General features: G+C 55.8%; 1 protein-coding gene across 6 annotated transcripts; it reads left to right on the top strand.

Annotated features, from left to right (window-relative positions):
- The first annotated feature begins 1,387 nt into the window (after nucleotides 1-1,387).
- Nucleotides 1,388-19,844, top strand: PICK1 (protein interacting with PRKCA 1). 6 transcript variants are annotated; one of them, XM_058568375.1, is made up of 13 exons: nucleotides 1,388-1,591; nucleotides 1,882-1,979; nucleotides 3,410-3,521; nucleotides 8,441-8,569; nucleotides 10,695-10,761; nucleotides 11,968-12,057; nucleotides 14,620-14,673; nucleotides 15,217-15,279; nucleotides 15,999-16,132; nucleotides 16,519-16,611; nucleotides 17,456-17,506; nucleotides 18,396-18,540; nucleotides 19,011-19,844. In XM_058568375.1, exons 2-13 carry the CDS (start codon nucleotides 1,939-1,941, stop codon nucleotides 19,283-19,285), a joined length of 1,254 nt encoding a protein of 417 aa, XP_058424358.1. In that variant the 5' UTR covers nucleotides 1,388-1,591; nucleotides 1,882-1,938; the 3' UTR covers nucleotides 19,286-19,844. The 6 variants fall into 6 exon arrangements, with proteins under 6 accessions (XP_058424358.1, XP_058424362.1, XP_058424357.1 ...); XM_058568379.1 differs by having other exon boundaries at nucleotides 1,407-1,644; XM_058568374.1 differs by lacking the exon at nucleotides 1,388-1,591 and adding an exon at nucleotides 1,651-1,741.

The raw sequence follows: 19,844 nt of genomic DNA, 5'->3' as shown, positions 1-19,844 counted from the left end.
TTTTTCTCTTGACCTGCACAAGTACCTGTTGAGATGACCATTGTCCCTGGGCTGCAGACACCTGTAGCTCAGAGTCAGGCGGTGACTCGCCGAAAATCACTCAGCTACAAAATGGCAGAATCTGGGCTTGATCAAGGGTCTGTTACGGGTGGAAGAGCCACAGTCCGTGTTCAAGTATCTGGGTTTGGAGACTGTGCTTTTTTAAACTGAAATTCTGGCCTGCAAACGGGGCTTGAGGTTCCAGCCCTAGCTCTGCCACTGACCACCTGTGAGACAACCGGACACTGCTTCTCTGAGCCTCAGTTTCCTTAGCTGCACAATGTGGCTGGCAATCCTTGTTCTCCTCCCACAGGGTCATGGTGAACTTTACAATCCTGTGAAAGTGATCTGAACTGCAGAGCACTGGGTACATGGGAAGGTCATTGTTATTGTGGCATTCTGCACATTTGCTGAGACTCAGATTAGCCCCCTAAGGAGGGGGTCCAGGGGAGCTCCCATCAGGCTACGGGATATGTGGATAATCTCTTTGCATCTTTCCTTTCTCCGCTGCCCCTGGCGGCAGCCAGGAAAGAAGCTGGATGGGTCTGGGCCCCTGCTGCCTGGATGAGGTGGATGCCAGGGCAGTGGCTCTGGGAGCACCAACCCCCTCCAGGGAATCCACTTCACACAATAGCAGAGGTTGGCAGGGAGACGAGATACAGACTCCTTGGCAAGGAAGCACTGATGGCATTTCCTGAGCCTCAGGTACATGGGGGCTGTGACCCTCAGTGGGACCCCAGGGAAGCTGCTCCTCAGGACTAAGGTGGGGGATAGGGTGAGGAGTCTTTTACCAAATACCATAGAAAGCATCTGCCTCAATGCTCTTAGTTTGCATATGGGGAAAGGAGGCACGTAAAGGGAAGGGAAGGGAAGGGGACTGTCCAATCTGTCGTTAATAGAACCACTGAACACAAGTGTGCAAGCGTTGAAAGGGCACGGGACTAGGCGGCAGGAGTCTCAGGGTCAAGATCTGGATCTTAGACCAACTGTGGGTAGCTCTGGACAAAATCCCTTCCCTCTCTGGCACTTAGTTTCCTGATCTGCAAAACTGGGATTAGCCTGGCATCTAGGAAGGGTCCTTTCAGTTCAGACACTGTCATTCTAGTAGAGGACTCACAGCACCCTAGGACGGGGTGCTGAAAATGTGAAAGGGAAGGCCTCGGGGTTTGTAGTCCACCGAACTTCGCCAGAGGTCTCCCTGTCCAAAGATGCTTCCGTTGCCACGGCAACCGCCCGGCCGGCGTGGTCCCCGGCGTCCCGCTGAGGAATCTGGGAAGAACCCTGCCCTTACCAAGATGGCGGCGGCCACAGGGCGTGGGGCGGGGTTGAGCGCTGCCGCCTGTCCAGACCTTTCCTCTCTTTCCGCTTTTTCCTGCTAAGGGCGAGCTTCCGTTAATACTTGTTGTCCTTCCTGGTCCTGGGAGCCCCGGGAGCCGGGGAGGGAAGAGTTGCCTGCAGGGATTGGGGCAAATACCCACGGCGGGAAGGCGGGACTTCCGCATCCTGACGGAAGTGACGCGACAGTCGCGGCCGCAGACAGGTGGAACGGCAGGTGGGTTCAGGTGCCAGCCTGGCCAGGACCTGGCTGTGGGACCGACGCTTCCGGTGAGCGACGGAGGCAGCTCCCAAGGGCCTGGGACCCGTGGGGCGGGCTCTGGGATCTGAGCCTTCCGCCCTGGCCTGGAGTACCCCCCTGTACCTCGTAAGAATCACCTCCCCACTGCCCCACCCCGGGACTCCGGCCATCCTCCAGAGGGGCGGGGGAGGGCCCGGCTTTCCCGGGGTTGGCATCTAGGCACTAAGGTTCCCTAAACCCTACGCGTTTTTCTCTCCCGGCCCCAGTTCCCCATTCCCTTGCCGAGCTGGGCAGTTAGCCAGCCCACCTCAACTCTCGGAACCATGTTTGCAGACTTGGATTATGATATCGAAGAGGATAAACTGTGAGTATTTCGTTCCCCGAAGTCCCAAGAGTGCAGGAGCCCCAGGTCCCTCAGGTTCCCGGATTTCCCAGTTCCCCAGACCCTTGATTCGCAGAGGGAGATTAGGTCTTGTACCGAAGCAGAGATGGACCCTGCCCTTCCAGGAGCACACCATCTGTAGGGAGCTGTGAGAGATCATTGAGAGATGATTACAATTCAGGGCCATAAGGGCGCTAATGGAGAATGACCAGGCTCAAGGAGAGCAGAGCAGATGGAGCACTGCCTCTGCTGGGGTGTTCAGGGAAGGCTTCACAGAGGAGGTGGCAATTGAGCCAGGTTCTGAAGGATGAATAGGAATATCGTAAACATACTTTCCTCCCCTGTACAGATGATTAGTGGGACAGATTTTCAAAAATTAAGTTGGTCTCCTTATTAGAATATATCCTCCCTCAGAGCAAGGATGGGGTCCAATGCCTTTCTGTGTCCTCAGCACTTAGTAAGGTGCTCAACATCAATAGCAAATGTTTGCTGTTAGCAAATGTTTATTGAATGAATAAGTGAATAAATGAGACTATTTACCACAAAACATAAATAAGTGTTAATTTATAGTGAAAACTGAGAGGTAACTGAGTAGAGCAATTGAGAGATGGATGACGGATAGTTTAACAGGAGAAGGCTTCCCAGAGGAGGTGGCCATCATGTTCCATAATGAGAAGGTGACAAGGACAGAGTCTGACTCAAATCTCAGAGGTAGAAGGAAGGAAAAGGAAGGGGGACCTAGGGCCGGCCCCGTGGCTTAGCGGTTAAGTGCGCGCACTTGGCTACTGGCGGGCTGGGCCCGGATCCCGGGCGCGCACCTACGCACTGCTTCTCCGGCCATGTTGAGGCCGTGTCCCACATACAGCAACTAGAAGGATGTGCAACGATGACATACAACTATCTACTGGGGCTTTGGGGAAAAAAAGGAGGAGGATCGGCAATAGATGTTAGCTCAGAGCCGGTCTTCCTCAGCAAAAAGAGGAGGATTAGCATGGATGTTAGCTCAGGGCTGATCTTCCTCACAAAAAAAAAAAAAAAAGGAAGGGGGACCTATTTTTATGGCGTGCCTGCTCTGGGCTGGGTTGGTGTTAACTGCCTTCCATGCACTTTCTTACAAGAACTTTGATAAAGCAGCCGTTTTTATCCACACCGTTTTATGAACGAGGAAACTGAGATGCAGAGAGGGTGACTTGGCTGATGAATGGCGTAGCTGGGATTTGATCCCACATCTGCATGACTCTAAGAGCTGTGCACGTCCCAGCACAAAATGCTGTCTTTTTGGCCAAGTGAGGAAGAGAAAAGGCTGTGCAGCATTTAGAGTCTCTCGGGCGTTTTGGAGGGCCTGTCCCCTTCCCCATTTCCTCCAGTGTCCTTCCTCGAGGACATTCAGCTTCATGTGCTGCTCTTTTCAGCGGAATCCCTACTGTGCCTGGGAAGGTGACCCTGCAGAAGGATGCTCAGAACCTGATCGGGATCAGCATTGGAGGAGGGGCCCAGTACTGTCCCTGCCTCTACATCGTCCAGGTATTGGGTGCTTTGGAGGCGGGAGAAGGTCCTGGGAGTGGCGAGCCACCTCCCTCCTTGGGCATGACAGAGGCAGGTTCATTTCTCCAATCTGCAGAGCTGGCTCCTTCTCACTCTTGAGGTCTGATCTCCTCGGAGCGGCCGTCTTGACCACCCCCTCTCAGTGGGTCTCCCCTTGCTTTTGTCTTTCATTTCAGTCTGTTCTTTTCCTTCTCAGCGTTTATCACCATCTGTAATCAGGGACTTGCTCATTAGTTGTTCTGTATCTAGCTGCCTTTCTAGACTCTTTGCAGTGTGAGGGCAGGATCCCAGTTTGCTTTTCCATTGCAGTCAGCACCTAGTACAATGCATGGCATATAGTGGACCTTCAATAAAAACATCTTGAATGAACGAACAAAACCACCAGCCTTGGGTACTAGCGCAAGGGAAGTGTGGTAGAAAGACTAACAGACTTTGAAATAATAATGGACGAAGTTCAAATACAAGTTTCCCTGCTTATTAGCAAGTTACTTTACCTCTCTGGGCCTCAGTTTCTTCACCTGGAAAGTGGGATGTAAAATATGTAGATATGAGCGTCTTTGGGTGGTTATGATGATTAAACAGAATGACGTGATGCAATGCCTGGCGCCTAGTAAGCACTCACTGCATGGTAGCGGCAGTTGTCGCTCACTGCTTTTTATGGCAGTTGTTCAGTTTCCCAGGTGACCAACTTTGTGGTCCTTATAGAAGCTGCTGCCCTGGTGATGGTCTGTCAGCTGTGACTCAGGAGCCAGGGACAGTTTTCTTCCCTGTGTGGCTGGTCGGAGTCAGGGATCTTTCTGTAGCCTTCGAAGGAAGCTTGCCAGCTCAGACATAAACTTGACCTGGATTCTACCATGTTCGAACCTTCTCAGCTAAGTAGCCCTTGGTGACAGGAAACTGCAGTCTCTTTGAGGATCTTGCAAGAGAGTCGCTTCCAGGCCATGAAGACAGAGGTTCCCAGGACCTGGTCTCGCCTGCTCAGGGGGCTGCCTTCCCGAGCGATTTGGCCTCCTCTGACCCAGGGGGTGTTCGGGAGGCCTCTCCCAGGCCTGGCTTCCCTGCCATGTGTCTGCTCAGCCTTTCCTGCCGCCCCCTCCCCCTCCTCACCTGTTGGGGGCTGGGTTTGCTTAGCATGAATTGCGATTATAAAATAATAGCATCACTTTTTAAAAATTCAGTTTAATTTTTATCAAAGACTATCTGACTTGCTTGAACAAGTCAAGAGTACCAAAAAGCCTCTTTCAGATGTCAGCAATCCACTGCTCTACCCCTTCTCACTGCCCTTCCCCTACCCCCATCCCAGCAACAACATCACTTTCCACTCTTCTAGCTGTTGCTTCAGGTATGAGCTTCTATCTTTCTCAGGAAGATGCTCATCCTGTTATTTCTTGATCTGTCACTTGTAAATGTCTGTTGACTTTTCCCAGTCCAGCAGATGAGAATTTAGCTCTCTTCTGAAACCATTCTGCTTCCATCTTCCCAACATAGTTATTTTGCAATTTTTGGCTAAATCACTATTTGTACAACAGATATTTTGTTCGGGACATATCTTCTGAGGGCCTGGCCGGGGTCTTTTGTAGGCACTAGAGATAGGAAGTAAAGAAAACAGAGACCCTGGCACTGCAGAGCTTGTGGTCTAGGAGAATGGTAACATGCTGCTTTACACACCGAGCTTAGTGATCCTCTATGGTGCTTTTTTTTTTTTTCCTGAGGAAGATTAGCCCTGAGCTAACATCTGTGCCAGTCTTCCTCTACTTTATATATGGGTCACCACCATAGCATGGCTGGCAAATGGTGTAGGTCCTTGCCCGGGATGTGAACCCATGAACCTGGGCTGCGGAACGTGCCAAACTTAACCACTACACCACGGGGCTGGCCCCTCTGGTTGGGCATTTTTAAAAAATATTTTTATTGTGGCGAAATTCCCATAACATACAATTAATAGTTTTATTTATTTTTTTTATAATTTCATTTATTTATTTTTTCCCCCAAAGCCCCAGCAGATAGTTGTATGTCATAGTTGCACATCCTTCTAGTTGCTGCATGTGGGACGCGGCCTCAGCATGTCTGGAGAAGCGGTACGTCGGTGCACACCCGGGATCCGAACCCCGGGCCGCCAGCAGTGGAGCGCGCGCACTTAACCGCTAAGCCACGGGGCCGGCCCGAACCTACGTTTCTTAACTCAATCTTTGCTTCTTTTTTTTTTTTTAAGTAGTTTCTTGTTTTTTTTTTTTCCATTTGTGTTCTTGTATTTTCAGTACATTTTCCTCAGTCAAACATTTCCCATCGTCTTTCTGTTTCCCCTTGTGGTCTTTGCTCCTTGAGCCTCCCCTTCCCTCTCCTCTGTTGGATTCCCCCATCTCCGGATCCCTCTTCCTTGGCTTCCTTCCCCATCTTAGTGGAGTACATCCTCCTGTAGCTTTCTGAGAAAGGCTGCATGGGAGGTAAATGTTTTGAGATCTTGTGTTGTCATTCTCATATTCCTTTCAGTTGACACTTGGGTGGATCACATTCAAGAATGAATGTCGGATTTGAAAATAATTGTCACTGAGAAATTCAATAACATCCTTTCATTATCTTTTGCCATCAGCATTGTTGTTACATCTGATGATGCCGTTTTTGTTTGTGATCCTTAATTTGTAACGTGTTTTATTCTTCATCTATCAAGACTCTTAGGAACTTCTTTTGGTCCCTGGCATTCTGCAGCATCACGATGATGTCTCTTGGCACGGGCCTTTTTCTGTTTCTTGTACTGGAACCTCAGGGCAGGTTCACAGGGGATCCCGTGTCTTTCTCTTCTGTGAAAGTCTCACGAATTATCTCTGATGATGTCCTGGTCTCCTTGTTCTCTGTTCCTTTGGTGGAACTCCTGTTGGTTAAATGTAGGGCTTCCTGAATCGATCTTCTAATATTCTTTTTCTTTTTCTTGTTTTCTGATTGTCCATCTCTTTTTCACTTTCCTCTGCTTGGTTTCTGTAGCTTCTTTGGCAGTTTTAATTTCAGTTATCTTCGGCATTTCTAAGAGATCTTTCCTATTTTTCAGTCGATCCTTTTACATCATCCTATTCTTGTTTTTCTAATCACTGTGAAGATGTTAATTATGGTTTTCTGTTTGTTTTTTGTTGTCCCTGCTTTGTTTCTCTTGCCCTTGGTTCCTTTTTTCTGTGTTTTGGTGTTTTTCTTGTGAGACCCTTTTTCCAAGTGCTCAGTAGTCCTCTCTTGTCTGTATTTAAGAGGGGCCCTCACAGTCACTACAGTGTTATGAAGTTCTCTGTGCCGGCTGCGTCACCTGGAGGGTTTCCTGTGGGGCAGTCAGGCATCAAATGAGCTGTGGGGAGGTCTCCCAGTGTCCACACGTGGAGGCCTTGCCTGTGGAGCCATTCAGAGCAGGGTCCCCCAGTCTCCTGAGGGGAAGGGCGGTAAACCTTGGCTGCTGGCATTCTGGGGACCCATTGGGGTTAAGGGGCTTTGGGACTCACTCTTCAGTACGTAAACCTCTCCTAACCCCTAACCCCTTCAGTCCAGGGCCTCACTTCTGCCTCCTTTGGTCCTGGGCCCCAGAGTCAGGATCTTCTCCAGGGAATAAAGCTCCCTGGAAAAGGGGTAGTGGGGGGCCGTGTGGGTGGGAGGGAGCCTGGAGTTGAGTCCATCCCCCTGCTTTCTACACCTTGCCTTCTACCCACCTACAGTTGTTTCCAGAGGCCCATGTCCTGACTTTCTGGCAATTTCCAGCAAAGATTAGATCTCTCTTATTAAAAGCCCTCTGCAGACCGTGGGATTCCCACTGTCCCATCTTCCAAAAACAGTTAAAATCTCATTGTTGTGGTCTCCTTTACCATTCCTTTTTTTTTATTCATTATTGTGGTTTTCTTTTTTTTTAATCCTTTTTTAAAGCTTTATTTATTTATTTATTTTGCTGAGGAAGATTCTCCCTGAGCTAACATCTGTGCCGCTCTTTCTCTATTTTGTATGTGCACCACAGCATGGCTGATGAATGGTGTAGGTTCATGCCTGGGAACTGAACCCAGGCCACTGAAGTGGAGCACGCAGAACTTAACCACTAGGCCACAGGGCTGGCCCCCCATTATTGTGTTTTTATTGTAATTCTGGAAGGTAGCAGAAAGAAACATTGATCTTATTTATTTCACTTTTTCCTTGTAATATTATATATATGAAACATTATAAAATGTTCTTGCTACATGCTTTGTGTAGAAAATTTAGAAACTAAAGCTAAGGTAGAGGGAAGACAGTATCAGATTACCACTGCTGGTAATTTTGGTGTCTCTCCTAGTGGTTTTTCTGGATATAATGTTCATATTCTTGTGTCCATCTGTGCATACCCTTTGGTAGCCCACTTTCCCTCCCCCAGGTATGACTCACACGTGCGACCTTTGACACACACCCCCAACCTCACACAGCCACGTCCAGACCCCACTGAAGGGGTCACTTGGGAGAAGGGGCTGACAGGCACAGTGGGCCCTTGCTCTCTGGGGCCTGAGGTGAGGTGCAGGAATTGACAAGAGGCGCTTTGAGGCTCCGAGTCACCTCAGAGCAGCACTGTTGGAAAAATCTATTAAAGAAATGACTTCGGAGAAGCAAACACTCAGATGGGCGTGTGAGGGTTGGTGTATTGATGTTAGAAAAGGAAAGTCTCGTTAGTTGGAATTTACCTTCTGTTGCTCTTCCCCTCCACCCAAGAATGTGGGGTCATCACCGCTGTCTGTTCCGGCGCGTCTACCCTTGCCCTTCTCTAGTGCCATGTAAGAGACCGGAGGGTGGAGATCAGGGCAGAGTGGGTGTTGGTCGGGGTGGAGGGAACAGCTGTCTCCCCCAGGTTTCTTCTCAGTTCTCCCTTTTCTCTCCCCTGCTGCCCCCCGGCCCGCCTCATGCATCCACAGGTGTTTGACAACACCCCCGCGGCCCTGGACGGCACCGTGGCAGCTGGCGATGAGATCACCGGTGTCAACGGCAGGTCAATCAAAGGAAAAACTAAGGTGGAGGTGGCAAAGATGATTCAGGAGGTGAAGGTAAGGGCTGCTGCGGGAGTGGGACATGGAGGCCACCAGGCCACATCTGAGACCTGCTGCCTGCTGGACACCCCCGCAGGCCTGGAAGGGGCCTGCCCCTCTCACTGCTCCCCTCCTTGGCACATCAGGGCCTGGGCCACTCTCCAGCCTCCCTCGGTTCCTCCTGCATTCATTAAATGGATACTAATATGCTCCAGGATTGTGCTGGGCCTCGGTGACAGAATGGGCACCCCATCCTTCAGCTCCCAGGGGAGCTATCAGAGTCAGACCACGCCTCTGGGCGAGCCAGCGTGTCCCCATCAGGGCTGGAGCTGGAGCTAGAAGCCCCAGGCCAGCCTTCCTGGGTGAATGACACCCGCTAAATGGCAGCTGGGCCATGCTGGGCCTGGGAGGGGTAAGAGGGACAGAAGAGCCCCCTTCTCCATCCTTGTGGGAACTCTCAGTCCAGTGGATCCTCCTGGGCTCACAGACCCCCAGAGACCCTTCTGGGCTCTGGGATAGCTCCCAGGCCAGCTGCTGGTCTTCTGTTCTGCAGACCACAGTCTCCTGTTCCCTGCTTCCCCCCTCCCACCCCAGCTGCTCCAGGCCCAGGCCTCTCCCACAGGGCACCTCCCTCCCTGAACGGCAGGCAGCGCCCGGCTGGAAGCAAGCATGCAGCCCTGTTGCCGTCCCGGAGAGTCTGCTGCTCGTGACTCTTGGGAAACCAAAACAGTGAAGGAGGTGCAAAGCCACAGGATGATTTAAAAGTCGTGGAGTCAAGGGCCCCGAGTGTAAATTGAGCTCCCTCACCTCGTCCACCCAAACCTCTCTTCACCCCCCTCCCTTTTCCATGTCTTAAGGACCAGGTACCAGCATCCCTTACAGTCCCTCTTGCTTACCTTAGCCCAGGGCCAGCGGCTTCTCCACTTCTCCCCTTTATTCTCCTCTTCTGCTTCACCTGGTCTGGATTTTACTGCCCTGGGCATTGCCTGTTGGGCAGAGGAGCTCGTCTTGGAAAGCAGGTGGACGGTGTTTCATTCTGGTCCAGAACTGGGGTGTGTGTGCCCCTTCTGGATCCCCTTCCTCACCCCCTCACCATCTCTGCTCATCAGAACCCTCTGTCCTCCGAGGCCTGTCTCCCGCCAGCCCCTTCTGTTGCCTGTGAGGACCGGAGCTCTTGGTGTGCACAGCTCCCATGTTCGGGTGCCGGGCGGGGGGTTACTGTCACCCTTCACCCGTGCCTAGAGGGAGGAGGGGATTAGCCTGTGGTCACACAGTGGGACCAGAATACAGGTCTGCCTCCCGCGGAGTGCTCCTTCCTCCACCCCTCAGCTGCTCTCCGGGTGGTCCCCCAAGCACGCTGTGCTGCGGCCTGAGAGAGCTTTCTGCATCTACCCCCAACTCTGGCTGTGTCTGGTCATTTTGGTTTCTCTTCAGGACTCAGTTTTGAAATCCTGTTTTGTATTTGAATGGATTCAGTCCCAAGTTCAAGGGTCTTAGGATTGTAAGGACGAGAGTGACCATGGTGGCCTCATGTGGTCCGAGAAGGCTTCTCGGGAGAAGCTGGCTCCTCCCCTACAGTCACTAGAATTCGATGTGTGTGTCCGTCTCCCTTGCTGGCCTTGGGCCTTGGTGGCTGGGGCTGCCCGCCCCTGCTCCTTGGCACTGGCACCAGGCACAGAGAGTGCTCGGACATGTTTGTTGAGTGAATGGAGGGCCTCCTGAGGAAGGGGGTGATTTAGAGCGCAGAAGAAGGTACTCTGTGTAGGAAAAAATGACATAGCTAAGGTTTGGAGTGTGGCGTGGTGGGAAGGGGCAGGGTACCTGATCTGGCTGGAGCACAGGACATCAGAGATTGCCAGGCTGTGAGCTCTGTGACAGCAGGGACCATGTCTGCCCTCGTCCCTGCTGATTCCCCAGGGCCTGGCACATAGTGAGAGAAGGGAGGAACCTGGGAGCAGACTGGTCACAGCACAGGGCCCTGTCCCAGCCCTCAGCCCAGCAGGTCTGAATTCATAGTTGCTCTTGCCCCTTCTCAGGGCTCAGATCTCTCCTGACCACAGATTCCAGGGCAAACAGACCTCCTGGGGAGGGGGCTTGGGGTCCAGGAGACTCCATCACAACTCTACCTGTCTTGCTTTTCCAGGGGGAGGTGACTATCCACTACAACAAGCTGCAGGCGGACCCCAAACAGGGCATGTCCCTGGACATTGGTAAGCTGGGCCAGAGCAGTGCTGTCCAGCGGCCCCACTGGCCCCCGGCCCGTTCTGCCTCTCTATGACTGCGTCAATAGTTACGTGGCCGTGGTCTCTGGCCTTTCTAATGAAGCCGATCCAAAGGTCCTGGGAGCCACCAGGGGTGCTCTCCCTGCAGCTGTTCCCAGGAATCTGTTCCTGGTTTTCACTGCCCCCGGCCATCTCTTCTGGGACTTTGCTGCCCTAGAGTTGTCCTTCGTAGGCCAGCCCTTCCGCTTACCACGGCCCAGGTCCTCACCCTTCTGAAAGGGAGGGCAGCCCAGCCCTGGCCTGGCACCTCATGCCCACCTGCACATGCCCACTCGGCCCTGGCCTCCTCTTCCACCCACCTACTCCCAGGAAGGTTCTAGGTCTGAACTGGACCTCAGGCCTTGGGCAGAGGGTCACAGGCCAGGCCTTCTGCCTACAGGGTGTCCTGGGACATGTTGCCTCCTGCTAGAGAGGCTGGGCCTTGGTTCTATAGAAGCTTCAAGACTCAAGAGCTGGACCGTAGCTTCGAGGTCCTCTGGACCAGCCACTCATTCCGGATCAAAGCCTGAGACCCACAGAGGGCTCTGTGTTCCCTGGGTGCATGCATACCCGGATCTCTCGGCTCTCAAGTCCAGCACCCTTTTCCTACACCCTAGGCCAGAGCCACCTCCTGTTTTTTAAGGAAAGAGGCTAAGAGCAGATGGAGTCTGTCCTGGAGGTTCTTCCTCTAAAACCCTTTGGTCCCATCCCGGTCCCCTTTCGGAGTCTGAGTATGCGACCACGTGTGCTATAACTGAGTCTGGGTCCAAGGTCGGTTATCACTGATGGTGCCTCCACTCCCTTCGTGCAGGACACTCCAGGTCCAGGGTGGAGAGAGAAGGAGACGAGGCTCTCCCTGGTTTCCCTGTCAGCCAGGGTCGAGCCTGGGGCAGTCTGGGCTCTCAGTGACAGCCAAATCATCAATGGCACTTTACATATTTACCTCCTTCTCGGCTCCCAACGCCTCCCTGAAGTGGCGAGTGAACAGGGCAGGGGCCCAGTACCCCCACTGGACACTCCCCAAACCACACCTCAGTTTAGCCCTTCTGCCCCTGCTGCTGCTGCCAGGGAGTCATGATGAGGCTGGCGGCAGGGATGGCCTGGGGCCCAGCTGCAGACTCCACCTCGCTGAGTCCCTTTCTCATCCACTCCCAGTGTTAAAGAAGGTAAAGCATCGGCTGGTGGAGAACATGAGTTCAGGGACCGCAGATGCCCTGGGCCTGAGCCGGGCCATCCTGTGCAATGGTGAGTCCCCTCCTCCCACCCAACTCAGGCCCCGGGTGACTCAGGCCCAGGCTTCCAGGGGGAGGGCTACCCTGGCTGTGCACCAAGCTGATGTGGGTCCCGACGGCCTGACCTGGCCTCTGCATGTGGAGCTGATCATCACCATCTCTTTGCATCCCCGGAGGACTCTCCAGCTCCCAGAGAGCGTACACAGCGGTCAGCGGAGCCGTTGTACAGCCAGGGGTCCCTTAGCCCCAGGCAAGGCTTCACAGGCACAGGTCACAGGTGGAGACAGACTCACAGTGGGGAGGTCTCTCCTTCTGGCGCCCCGAGCTGGTGCCCTCTGCACTGTTCCAGCTGCTCTCACATAGCCAGGCTCAGCCCCTGCCCTCATTCCACCGTGTGCCCTCATCTCACCCCCTTGCCCCAGTGCACACGCTCCTCCCATGCTGCCCACCTCGGCCCGGGCCTTTCTCCAGGAGGTGGCGCTGTGGTCCTCGTCTCAGCTGTTCCTGCCCAGGGCTGGAGGTGGCTGCTGCCTCGGGCAGGGGGAAGCCATGTACACGCACATTCACACCCACACAAGCGTGTGCACACATGCTCTCTCCCCAGGGCGGCCAGTAGAACACTTGGTCCTGCTCCTACCGCCACCAGCCAGAGTTTATAAATAGCAGCAGCTCTGCCGTGTGTGTGGGGAGTAGATATAAATACCTATATGAATTGTAGGCTCAGCCGGGTGCACTGGGCTTTATTGGCTGGGACGTGGCGGTGGGGCCTGAGCTTGTTCCAAGTGGTGTACAAAAGTGGTGGCTGCTATTTTCGGCCTCTTGGTGTCTATAAATCCCTGTTACTGTAGTTACCGTGCATTGAGATGAAATTAGAACTGGTTGTTGTGTTTTTTCCCCCCAAACCTTGCAATTTCCCCAGCCTTAAATAGGGTTTCTAAAATTGAAGCTGTCATGATGTCCCATGACCCAGCTAAAAACAACAGCACGACGCTTACGTGGCTCCTTCCCTGCCAGGCTGGCGGGGGGCCAACGCTCCGGGAGCCAGGGCCTGGAGGCCAGCTGGGTGGCCAAAGCCTCCTGAAGATGTCTGAGGGGCTTCCTTCCTTCCCCCAGAGCCCAAGCCTTCCTCCCAGACAGCCCATCACACAGCTGCCTTCCCTGCCCAGAGAAAGGCCCAGACTCGGCCTCTGCTACGCCCCTCCTCCCCTCCCGCTCAGAAAACCCTGACTCAGGTCAACACAGGAGACTGAGGGCACAGAGCCCCCCAACTGGGACAGCCCCCGGTTGTGTGCCTCTGGGCAAGTTGCTTTATCTCTCTGTCCCTCAGTTTTCTCTATAAAATGAGGGAAGTAGTCCCCGCCCCAAAGGCTCTTATGGAGAAAGGACTGGAGGGAGGGAGCCTTGAGGGGTGTGGAGGGAGCCTTGAGGAGTCCTGCTCACAGCACAGTCACTCAGGAAGGCCAGGCCCTGCCCTGGGGGCGGCTGGGCCAGGAAGCCACCGACATGGGGCCCTGCCCTGCGGTTGCTGTTGGTGCTCCCTGTGGGGAGGTGGGTCCGTGGGGAGGTGGGTGCGTACTTCATCCCCATCAGAGCGGAGGAGGGTGGCTCTCGCTGCTGGAGGGAACCCTGAATGTCATAGCTCCTCACTGCCCTGGCCCTTAGCTGTGTCCTGAGCTCCCTGCCCTGCCTCTGCCTTGTCTGGAATGCCTGCCCTGTCCCTGGCAGTCCACTTGCCCCCATTTCCAGCCCTTGAAGTGAGGCAGCCGCCCCCGCCCCTCACCTTACAGTCCTTACTGTCACTGCCAGTCATTGCCTGGCCGCCGTTTCCTCTGCTGGCCTGTGAGCCTCGACTTGGATCTCAGTCACCACGGTCATTCCCTGGGCCTAACACGGCATCTGCACACAGTAGGTGCTTAATAAATACTTGTTAAGCAAATGAAGATGGTCACCAAGGCCCGGTCCTCCAATGTGAGCTCTTCCCGAAGCCCTTCCTGAATTTCTCCCCCCTCCCCAGATTGTTCTCCCTTCTGAGCCGCCACACTTGCCTCCCCAGTAGTAGGGGCTGCATTGAGCCTGCATTAGAGTTATCATCCACACATCTTGTGTCTCCTCCTGTCTCTGACTGCCTTCCTCCTTGGCTGTCGGCAGGGTGTTAGAAGTACGGGGGGTCTTGACTGCTAGACTGTGGGGGGCCACCCACAGGTTTGGCCTTGGGGAGGGCCTGACTGTTTTTCCCTCATGCCTTTTGGAAGTGCCTGCATCGTCATCACCTCTGCCCCCTCGATGTGCCCAGCCTGCTGGGGTAGTGGCTTGTCTCAGGAGCGTCCTGAGGGCAGCCTGCCTGGCCCCCACTTGCCTCTTGTTTGGCTGTGCTGGGCTGTTTACAAAACACCTCTGAGCCCAGCTGACCCTGAGGTGCCAAATCCCCCTCCCTGGGACCCCGTTCTGTGCCGATCCTGGTCTTCTCGGGGCTGCCCCTCCCCTCCCAAGCCTGGTTCGGGCCTCTCCCGGCCATTTCTCCTCACCCCATGGCTCGCCAAGACCAACTGACCTTGCCTTCTCTCTGACCCCACAGATGGGCTTGTCAAGAGGCTTGAGGAGCTGGAGCGCACGGCCGAGCTGTACAGAGGTGGGCAGGCCCCCTCGCTGGCAGCCCCGTGGGGGGCGGGGTGGCCCAGTCCAGGAGGAGCCCGGCGCTGGCTCTGTCCTGGGGTAGAGCTTTAGAGCCCTGCTCTCCAGATGGTGGCACTGGGGACAGGAATGCCAGCCTACACAATTCTAGGACCATGGCCATTAAGAATTCTTAAGGAAAAAAAAGTCTTAAGACATACTTTTTCTGGTTATAAAAGTAATACATACCCATGAAAATTGAAATAACAGCTCCTGTAAACATAGTGAGAATCCCCAGAATCGCACTGTCTCCCAGAGGTAAGGCCCACCGGATGCCTTGCTCACCTGCCCCTGCGAAGGCCTGACCCCCTGTCTCGTGGGGGCTCCTCACGGTGGGCTGGGGCCGGCCCTGAGGCTGCAGCCCTGGGCTCTAGTGGGGCTGTGGGAAAAGTCAGTGAATCCAGTAACAGTGAGGGCCTTGGGTGGGGTTGGAGGCTGTGTCCTGGGCCAGTGTGGTCCCCGCCATGTGCCCATGTCCCCCTTGGTCGGGTGTCTCCCACAGGGATGACAGAACACACCAAGAACCTCCTACGGGCCTTTTATGAGCTGTCGCAGACGCACCGGGGTAAGGGCACCCCAAACCTGCTGCATGACCCTGGGAAAACCCTTGCCCTGCTCTGGGCTCAGTGCCCCCATACAGCAAGGGTGTGGCCCAGCTCCTCCCTGGAGCCTTCCTCATGCCTGCGCTCAGGGGGACACCACCGCGTCTGGCCTCAGGCTGGGTTTGGGCAGGGCGTTGTCTAGATGCCGGGCTGTAGCAGTAACAGGAGCCGGTGGGGAGTATCAGACCAGCTAGTCTGTGGGGCACAGTCACTCGTCCAGGCCCCGTCCCGTCTGTCTGCACTGCCACTTACAGTGTACGAGGCCCTTCCTTATTCGTGGTCTCATTTCCTACAAGTCCATTAGCTGGGCAGGGCAGCCAGGGTTAACCCCATTTTACAATTGAGAAAATGAAGCCCAGACAGAGGAAACGGTCACATGGCTCCTTGGCGGCAGAGGTGGCCTTAGGATCCAAGCGTCCAGATTCCCAGACAAGTGCTCTGCCCTCAAACACCACCTCCTCCAACCTTGACCCAGCCTTCTCCCGTGGTGTGGTCACTCTGGGGAATGAGAGCCAGCTCACTTGGGGGTGTAGACCAGCTCCTTCAAGGTGTAAACCCACCTTTTTTGAGGTGTAGACCCCGTGTAGACCTTGGCCTCTATTCTGCCATGCCCCCAGCAAATCCCTGGCTTCTCCGTTAAGGGTCAAGTGGGGGCAGCCTTCAGGGCAAACTTGTCATGCAGCCTTTGGGGACGTGTTCTCCGTGATTGGGGTGCGGGAGCCCCAGCCAGCTGCGAGCGAGGCTTTCGTGAAGTTCGCTGATGCCCACCGCAGCATTGAGAAGTTTGGCATCCGGCTGCTGAAAACCATCAAGCCGGTAGGTCGTGTCGAGCACATGTGTGTCAGCACGCGAGGGTAGAGGGGACAGTGTGGCACACAGCCAGGGTCCTGTGCTGGCGTCGGGACACCTGGGTGCAGGTCTGGCTTGGTCACCTACACGGCTGACCGTGGGTCAGTCACTCCACCTCCTTGGCCTCAGCACTGAGCTGCAGGCCAGTTTCTGGTCCTGGCTGCACCACTGAGTCGCAGCTTGCCCTTGGCCTGGCCTGTCTTCTCATCCTCGAGGTGGATGAGGTCGTCTGGGAGCGCCCTTTGGCTCTGATGCCTGAGTCCCCTGGACAGATTGACGCATTGGGGCCGTTTTGTTTCACCCTGACACCCCTGCCCATGGGGGCCTCAGCATCCGTCCGGTCCCCCTTCCAGATGCTGACGGACCTGAACACGTACCTCAACAAGGCCATCCCAGACACTCGCCTCACCATCAAGAAGTACCTGGACGTGAAGTTTGAGTACCTGGTGAGTGGGCTGCAGCCTCTGGGAGGGGCGGGTCTGGCCTGCTGGGCTAAGAGCCCACCTGGAGAGTTGCCCCTCCTTCAGTCTGCCACAGGATGGCAAGCAGGGCGGGCCGGGACTTCTGTCACGTCTGGTTGAGGTTGTGGGACCAGGGGCCTGGGGAGGTGCTGGGGAGTTAGGCAGTGGCCCAGGCCCCACCCCCACTGCTCAGAGGAGCCTCTGGGGGCTGGGAGCCTGGGGTGGGCAGAGCCCTCTGGATCACTCTGACCCCTTGGGACTTTTTGCTCACTTTTAACGATGGGTTAGACTAGGTCACTGGTTATAAAGTGGGTACCAAGGAATGTTGATGAGTTTTATGTTTAAATAATAATTCTCTGGTCAAAGGAGTTGAGGAAAAATGCTCCACTAAGCAAGCCAGGGTTCCTTTGCTGCAGGACTTCTCAGAGCCTTTGAGAGGCCCGTGTGCAACATGAGTCTTCAAGGGCTGTCCCAAGCTCTTTTGACCATGGGACCCTTTTTTCCTCCAAGCATCTCTTGGGACTTGAGTTTGCTAAACACTGGGCTGTCTCTCAGGCCCTTCCCACCCTCCCAGATGAGTGCCCTCTCCCGCCTGCTGCCCCCTGCCCTGGGCCTTGCTGAGCAGGGGCCAGTCTTGTGAGGTGCCAGCCTCTCCCTGACTTGTCTCAGCTTATCCCAGCTGGGGGTTTGCAGGGCCCAGGAGGTCTGGCATGGCTGCTCCTCTGTGTGGCCTAGGGGACAGTGTGGCGTGGGAGGGACGGGGGACATCAGGGTGGGCATCCAGGAGGTGCAGCCACTACGACAGCCTGGCCTCCCCTGTCCCCCACAGTCATACTGCCTGAAGGTGAAGGAGATGGACGACGAGGAATACAGCTGCATTGTGAGTGTCACAGGGGTGGGGGCTCGGCCCTGGTACTGCACAGGCTCAGGGTGTACAGACCTTCCCCTCCTGCCTCACGGAGCCCCAAGAATGTCCTGGGTCTGCCAGGGACACCAGCTGGGTCAGGCCAGCCCAGGAGAGGCATGGGGGGCCTAGCCAGGCTCTTATTTCTGGAGGTTTGGGGCTATCCCGCCCCAGCCCTGGCCCCTCTGGGCCTTGGAGTGCTGGCCAGCTTGCTGTGGGACTGCTACCAGGCCTGCACCCAGACCAGCTGCCCCCCACAGACTTTGTGAGGCTTTTGCAGGGAAAAGTGAACTTTCCTCACTTCTAAGAGGCATTTTTAATTTTTTTTTTTCTTTTGTGAGAGAGATCAGCCCTGAGCTAACACCTGATGCTGATCCTCCTCTTTTTTTCTTTTCTTTGCCAAGGAAGATTGGTCCTGAGCTAACATCTGTGCCCATCTTCCTCTACTTTATATGGGAGCCGCCACAGTATGGCGTGACAAGCGGTGCTTCGGTGCGCACGTGGGATCCGAACCCGCAAACCCCGGGCCACCACAGCGGAGTGTGCATACTTAACTGCTTGCGCCACTGGGCCGGCCCCATTTTTAATTTTTAATATTTTTGCTATCAAGATCCATCTTATGACTAGCAGTCCATCTATTTACCGTGGCAAGGGCCTGGCTTTTGTTGTTTTCACAAAGCTCTTACTGAGTGCTTCCAGCAGCTGCTGGCGGCTCAGAAACGAGGAGCCCTGGGCGCCTTGAAAAGTGCCGTGTGGGGCCGGGGTGTGAGTGTCTGGGTGGGCTCTGCAGCCCTCCTGCCCCCTCTGCCCCAGGGCAGGCTCCTCGCCCCCCTCCACGTCCCTGATGTGCTCCTCCCCGCCCCAGGCCCTAGGGGAGCCCCTGTACCGCGTGAGCACAGGCAACTACGAGTACCGCCTGATCCTGCGCTGCCGCCAGGAGGCCCGCGCCCGCTTCTCCCAGATGCGCAAGGACGTGCTGGAGAAAATGGAGCTGCTGGACCAGAAGCACGGTGAGGGACGGAGGTGGGCGCTGGGGGCTGGGGCTCACGCCCTGCCTCAGTCAGTCCCTACACCATCCTCGGTGTGGTGGGTGGGCACCATCTCCTCCCCCTCTCAGAGCTGGGCACTGCGGCCCGGGGAGGTGAAGCACTCACCTGGTCCCAGGGCAGGCGGTGGCCGAGCTCCAAGTCAGACCCAAGAGGGAACGCCCTGGCAGGAGCCACCCTCCGTCCCGGAGCCCGGCCTGGTGGACTGCTCCACGCCCTGCGCAGTCCACCGTCCGCCCCCTGGCAGGGCTCCTCCAGTCCCTGAACTAGGAGCCGGGAGACATGGTTCTGTGTAGGGCCCAGGGCAGGAGGGGTCAGTGAGGGGCATGATGGGAAGCCCAGGGGAGGGAGGCGGGCCCAGGCAGCCTCGGGGGGTCTTCTCCACTCGGCAGGCAGGCAGCCACGCCACTGTGGCGTCCGCCTGTCTGCCCCAGTCCAGGACATCGTGTTCCAGCTGCAGCGCTTCGTGTCCACCATGTCCAAGTACTACAACGACTGCTACGCCGTGCTGCGTGACGCCGACGTCTTCCCCATCGAGGTGGACCTGGCCCACACCACGCTGGCCTACGGCCTCAGCCAGGACGGGTTCACCGACGGGGAGGACGAGGAGGACGAAGACGAGGAGGACACAGCAGCTGGGGAGCCGTCCAGGGATGCACAAGGGGCTGCCGGGCCCCTGGACAAGGGCGGAAGCTGGTGTGACTCCTGAGTGCCCCGAGGGGCGTGGATCTGGGGGCTGGGGGAGCGGGAGGACGGCAGCTGGGGAGCGGGGCGGGGCCGCCGCATGACAGGGTGGCGCATAAAGGCCTGCTGGCTTGGGGCGCCTGCCTCCCTGCTCCTCTGTCCTAGCACAACGCACCTGGGCTCCTGCCCAGGAAGGGCACTGCGGCCATGGCCTGGGACCTGGACACTGGCCCCTCCACCTTCCTTCCCCACCTCCCCAGCCAGATGGAGAGCCTGGTCTTGGGATCCACCTTAGGAAGGAGAGAGGGCGGAAAGGAGAATGGGTTGGAGGTGGCAGGAAGTCCCGGACCTGTTCCTCGTGGGTGCCTCCCCCAGACTGGAGCCTGCCGGGAGTGGGGGCCCAGGGCAGCCAGCCGAGGTCGGGGCCGTGTCTCGTGTACCCCCTCACCTGCCCCAGGCTGGCCCCGCCCCAGGCCACACTCACACCTCGGTGGCCTTTATTTATTTCATTCCCCTAGCGCAGCCCCCTCCCAGGGAAGGGCTGGGCGCTGGGCCTGTATTGAATAAACACAAACCCAGACGGA

The sequence above is a fragment of the Diceros bicornis genome, chromosome 25 (genome assembly GCF_020826845.1).
Source record: "Diceros bicornis minor isolate mBicDic1 chromosome 25, mDicBic1.mat.cur, whole genome shotgun sequence".
NCBI lineage: Eukaryota > Metazoa > Chordata > Mammalia > Perissodactyla > Rhinocerotidae > Diceros > Diceros bicornis.
The sequence above is the reverse complement of the archived record's forward strand: the minus strand, read 5'-3'. Positions and strand labels throughout refer to the sequence as shown.